Source organism: Gossypium hirsutum, chromosome A04 (genome assembly GCF_007990345.1).
Source record: "Gossypium hirsutum isolate 1008001.06 chromosome A04, Gossypium_hirsutum_v2.1, whole genome shotgun sequence".
NCBI classification, from domain to species: domain Eukaryota; kingdom Viridiplantae; phylum Streptophyta; class Magnoliopsida; order Malvales; family Malvaceae; genus Gossypium; species Gossypium hirsutum.
Window position 1 is genome coordinate 37,389,181 of NC_053427.1, and position 5,320 is coordinate 37,394,500.

General features: G+C 34.6%; 1 protein-coding gene across 2 annotated transcripts; it reads left to right on the plus strand.

The window, feature by feature from the left end:
• Positions 1–535: 535 nt before the first annotated feature.
• LOC107948447 (calcineurin subunit B) lies at positions 536–4,315 on the plus strand. Of its 2 annotated transcripts, XM_041111287.1 has the most exons (7): positions 536–838; positions 962–1,086; positions 1,170–1,266; positions 1,357–1,466; positions 1,755–1,796; positions 1,932–2,006; positions 4,084–4,315. In XM_041111287.1, exons 1-7 carry the CDS (start codon positions 769–771, stop codon positions 4,132–4,134), a joined length of 570 nt encoding a protein of 189 aa, XP_040967221.1. In that variant the 5' UTR covers positions 536–768; the 3' UTR covers positions 4,135–4,315. The 2 variants fall into 2 exon arrangements, with proteins under 2 accessions (XP_040967221.1, XP_016738483.1); XM_016882994.2 differs by lacking the exon at positions 1,755–1,796 and having other exon boundaries at positions 574–838.
• Positions 4,316–5,320: the final 1,005 nt, after the last annotated feature.

Below are 5,320 nucleotides of genomic sequence, written 5' to 3' on the forward strand. Positions count from 1 at the left end.
CTAGGTTAGCTGATGTTCCTGAGCTTTAAGTTTGATTGTACAGACCAAAACGCCCCCTGGCTCGTGTTTAATTCCATCCAGAGTCGATGTCGTGACACACCAGGGCCTATGTCGCGACAAAGGAGTTAGTATACTCCCCTTGTGGTATTTTCAAAGGTATGTTGCGACACCGTTAAACTGTATTACGACATCGAAGGTAGTTTTGTGATTTCTTCCTTCTACTCTCTATATTGCAACATAGCGACCAATATCCATTTAATATGCCTTTTAATAACCTCCTACACACTTATAAAATTCATTAGCTCACCCTTAAGCCTCATTCGGCCCCTAAGGTCAATAAAATACTTATTTTGCACATTTTATTGAATTTAACAAAGCTTACTAAAACATAATTAAATCGTAATAAAAAAATTTAATTTCAAACTCCTAAAATGCAAAAATTTGTTTAATCTACTACACTAATTTGCGATGGATCAAATCGAGGTGTCATCTTCACTCAATTACTTTAATATTGACATATTGTGAAAAATTATGAAATTAAAAAGAAAATGATGCAAACTCAACCTCACCGCATGTGAATAAAAACTGAAGTGACTTTTTTTTTTTAACAACTCAATCTCTTTTGTTTTATGATTTGAATATCTGCATTTACCTTCGCTTACTTCCCCTTTTCTACTGGGAACAAAGGTGGTTGAATATTCGTGAATCCCAACCCACCTACGTAACTACCACCTTTCACAAATTCTGGCATCATAACCGGAAAATTCGATGGGAAACACTTCCTCCATGCTCACTCAGTACGACATCGAAGAAGTACAACAACACTGTAACAACGCCTGTAATTGACTCGCTATCCCATCCATGTCCCTAATTTTGCTCTTCACTCTTTCATCTCCCTACTACTTAATCCTTTCTCAGCCGTTGATTTGTGTGTTCGTCTGTTTTTCCTCATGATCTGCAGTTTCGCAGCAGGAGATCGTCTCTCTATATGAAAGATTCTGTCAGTTGGATCGAAACGGCGGCGGTTTCGTCTCCGGCGAGGAGTTTTTGTCCGTGCCTGAGTTCGCTGTTAATCCTCTCTCTCAGGTTTTTTTTTTTCGTTTCTTTTCTTTATAATGTGCGTTGTTGGGGGTTCTTTATGGGTCAAATGTTTTTGGAAAACTATGCAGAGATTGTTGAGGATGCTAGATGGATTGAATTTCAAGGAATTCGTAGCGTTTTTGTCTGCATTTAGTCCTCGTGCTACTGTGCAACAAAAAATTGAATGTACTGATTCCTTAATTTTTTTTAATTAATATAAAATTTAGTTAATTTCTTACTTAATTTTTAACTGAAATTTGCAAATTTGATTTGTAGTTATATTCAAGGTGTATGATTCAGATGGCAATGGGAAAGTAACCTTTAACGACATGTTGGATGTTTTGCATGATTTGACTGGCCAATTCATATCTGAACAGCAGAGGGAGGTTAGTTTAATTCTTTATTGATTTTTCTTTCAGTGTTCATCTTTTTCTTGGTTAACCGGACAAGAAAGAGTTTTTTGTGTCACTCTGTTGTTCTTGCCAAATATTAATAAGCTGCATTTTCTAGGAATAAGTTTGAGATAATTCACTTTCTAAAACAAATGATCATCTAAAGTATCATGCCACTTTACTACCTCACGTAACCAATCATCAAACAAATCAATGTTGAAAAAAAGCGTGGATGTAGTTGGAGAAAATGGGTTACAATCTTACATTTCTTCATCCTCACAGGTCGATTTGATATTAGAAATGCCTCTTTTTACTGACTGCAAAGTATGTTTCTTCTGCTCAGATACAAATAAAACCTGCATTGTTGTAACTTTAAATCTTTTTGTCACTAGAAATTAGAATATTTAGATATTTTTGCTTTATTCTCAATTTGCTTTTTGTGTTTGACAATTGGTACAGCAAGTTTTGACTAAAGTTCTCGAGGAAGCAGGTTACAATAAGGAGTCCCTATTAGTTATGTCAGACTTTGTAAAGGTACCCTTGGCTTTATTTGTGATAATTTTGGTGCTTGAGCATTTGAATAGTTTCATTTTGTTATAACTTGTTTATAAGGCTAATAATATAATATTAAGGCAAACGGAGAGACGTTTGAAGCAGAGAGTTTTTTCAGAGCCTGATATTTACATAGTTCAGTTGAAGAATTTACTGCTTGAACTTTTACACCATTTAATATTAGAGAAAAGTCTTAGAATTGATTGTTCATAGATTAAGTCATTATGGAGATATCTCTGTTCAAGTTCCAAAATAAATATGCTTAGCTACTAGACCCCTGTATCCCCCTTTTTAAGTTAGGAGCATATCAGTTTTTGTTAACTTTTGAGAGAATATTAAATTTAATGGAGGATACCAATGTCAAGAGCTGTGGCAGACCAATGGAAATATATGGAAACTATAAAAGAGCATATCAGTTTTACTAGTTTATTGAGAATATAGTGTTTATTAGAACTCAGTTGCACAATATGATGCATGTAGCTTCTTTGATGGTGGTGAGGAATAGAGTAGTTGACTATAAAAGAGCATCTTTATCTAACTAGCTTATTGAGAATATAGTACTCAGGTGCACAATATGATGCATGTAGCTTATTTGATAGTGTGAGGAATAGCTTAGTTCTTGTTGGTAGTGAATTGAGTACACCAGATTATTGCAAAACTTTGCTTTCTTTTATTCAAGATAGGGATGTTCATTAGAGTTATCAAGTCAATCTGTATTTGAGATAGCATTACAGGTCACCTTGGAATGTAGTACTTTACCTTTTCTTTATAACTATGATATAATTTGTTTACCAGTTGAAAGCTAGTATCTGGTTGACAAAGAAAGTGGATAGCAGTTGAAATAAGAGGCACCATCCACTGTTCAAGATTCTCAAGCTAGCAAAATTACAAGAATATATAGAAGTATCATGGATCGGTTAGAAAACATGGCTTAGTGTTTTAAACTGTGTTCGTTTCTTTAGTTTTGCACTTTTTCCAGTGCCACACAAGGAGGTTTGGAAAAGCTTTGTGTGCAGGGGGAGGAGGGGCACTTAGACAATTTCTTTTGGCTATTCTATACATCAAACTCTCAAAATTAAGATGTGGAGATTTCTTGGTTTGATTTGACCAAGCCCTGATTAAGATCTTTTTAAAGAAAAAAGAAAGAGAAGACTCTAAGTTCCGCTGCTTTTCTAGCTGCCTATGTGGGACTAACAGTATTTTCTAGATGCCTATTTTATGCATCAAACCCCGAAAGTGAGATGTAGGCATTTATTGGTTTGGTGTAACTAACTTCGGAGTAAGATCTTTAAAAAACAATCGTTGAGAAGACTCAAACTACCACTGCACATTTTCTAGCTGCTGAAGTCAGGTTTTATCATTTATGGTATTATATCTTGACAACTCCATCTGTGTTTATTGATGAATCAAAAGTGCATTTGAATTTTAGTCTTATCCGAATGTCACGTGAGCTAAATTTGGAGTACTGTGCAAGGGAAAAACTTAATTTTAGGGAGAGGACATCATTGCCTGATACATGACAGGGCAACTTTAGTTAATGTCTTAATTAATTCTGCTCATGCAAAAACTGCATGTACTGTATAGTATGCTTATCCCTACTCGGTGGCTTTCTTGCACTTCCGAAATAGATCCAATTTTTCTTGCACTTCTAGCAAATTTCTTTTACTTTTAGTTTTTGGCATTATATTCTCACTATTTCTAGAAGGCATACCATGCGTAATCGGAGCTTCTACATAGATGATCAGTGCTTTTAGGATCAGTCTGGTGGCAGTTTACTTTGCTTTCTTTTAAGTCTTTTCATAATCTTGTGATCATGTTACTATGGTAATACTCTGCAAGAAGATAATGCTAACATCTTTCTTTTAAGTCTTTTCATAATCTTGTGATCATGTTACTATGGTAATACTCTGCAAGAAGATAATGCTAACATCTTCTGCCATTTTTTCTTGATCTATCTATTACGTTACATTCTTTTGGTGTGTATAAGGTTTTTTTCATTTGGTATAATGAGTCTAAGAAGCTCTTAAATTGTCATTCAATTTCACTGCACTTCTCGCAGATTCTCGGAAGCTCTGGTTTGAAGATGGAAGTTGAGGTTCCGGTGGACTAAATTGTGGGTGGCCATTCTTTGCTACAGTGATTTCCTAGCATTGCCAACGTTGTAGATTCTTTTCAAAAAATTGATACTGAAATGCTTTTTTTATTTTTCTAGCTAAACATATTCTCAAAACAATGAAACATATTTTTGGATGCCATCAAATTTGAAACAGTTAAAAGCTTTAGTTGATTCATTAGGGCTTTGTTTAAATGCTAAAGTAGAGTTAGATTGAGTTTTAACTCGGTTGGTATTGGCATTGTTCAGTGCAAGAGGATGTGAGTTTGAGTGCACTTAAACATGTTTAATTCTCTTACTTAAGAGTTGAACATATATTTGAATTTATTTTGATAAAATATATAAAACTATTCATAACTCATGTTCAAACTCATGTCCTTCTATAAAGATGACAATATCAATATCAATATCAATCAAGCTAAGACATATTTTTAACTTAAAAAGTAGTTATATAAAGGTTGATAGAATCCTTTTTGGACATACAATATGATGTGAATCATATTGATTACTTCAATTAGCATGAGAGTCGTTTAATTGCATCTAGATTGAACAATTCAAAACATGTAAAAGAATCAATTTTTTTTATACAATGACAATTAAGAAATCAAACGGGATAGAGCTTGTATGGTAAGTTTTCGGGCTTCAATATTTGACACGTTTTGTGCCTTGAATTGGACTTCCACTTGTTGGAGAAGTTGGCTAATATCAAGGATGAGCGATTGAAGTTTCTAATGCAGCGTAGTTCTGTCATGATATAATTTATGTTTTTTCATTTACTATTGTTGTTGAGGCACTGGGGAATTTGAAGTTCTTTAAGTCCGAGGAGGGACAATCTGATGAGGATGCAACGAGCTTGGACTGCTGTTGTTGCCATGAATTTGCTACAATAATCTTGAGTCCTAGGCGACAACTACACTTCCAAATTTCATGCTATGTTGTGTGTGCATAATGGCAAAGCTTATGACCCAGTCAATGTCCAGTTGTCTTGTTGTATTGTGTGTGAAGATGGAGTAGTAAGCACGTAGGATATGGGAGTAGTTATTGGCATAGTGTAAGGCTCGTAGCATATTAGGAATAACTTTGTTGAAAATGAGGTTATTCCTCTGTTTTCAAATGGACCAAAGAGTGCAAACAAGTCTTGTATAGAAGTCTTTTGCTTCTTCTCTATTTATCCCCTCCTTAT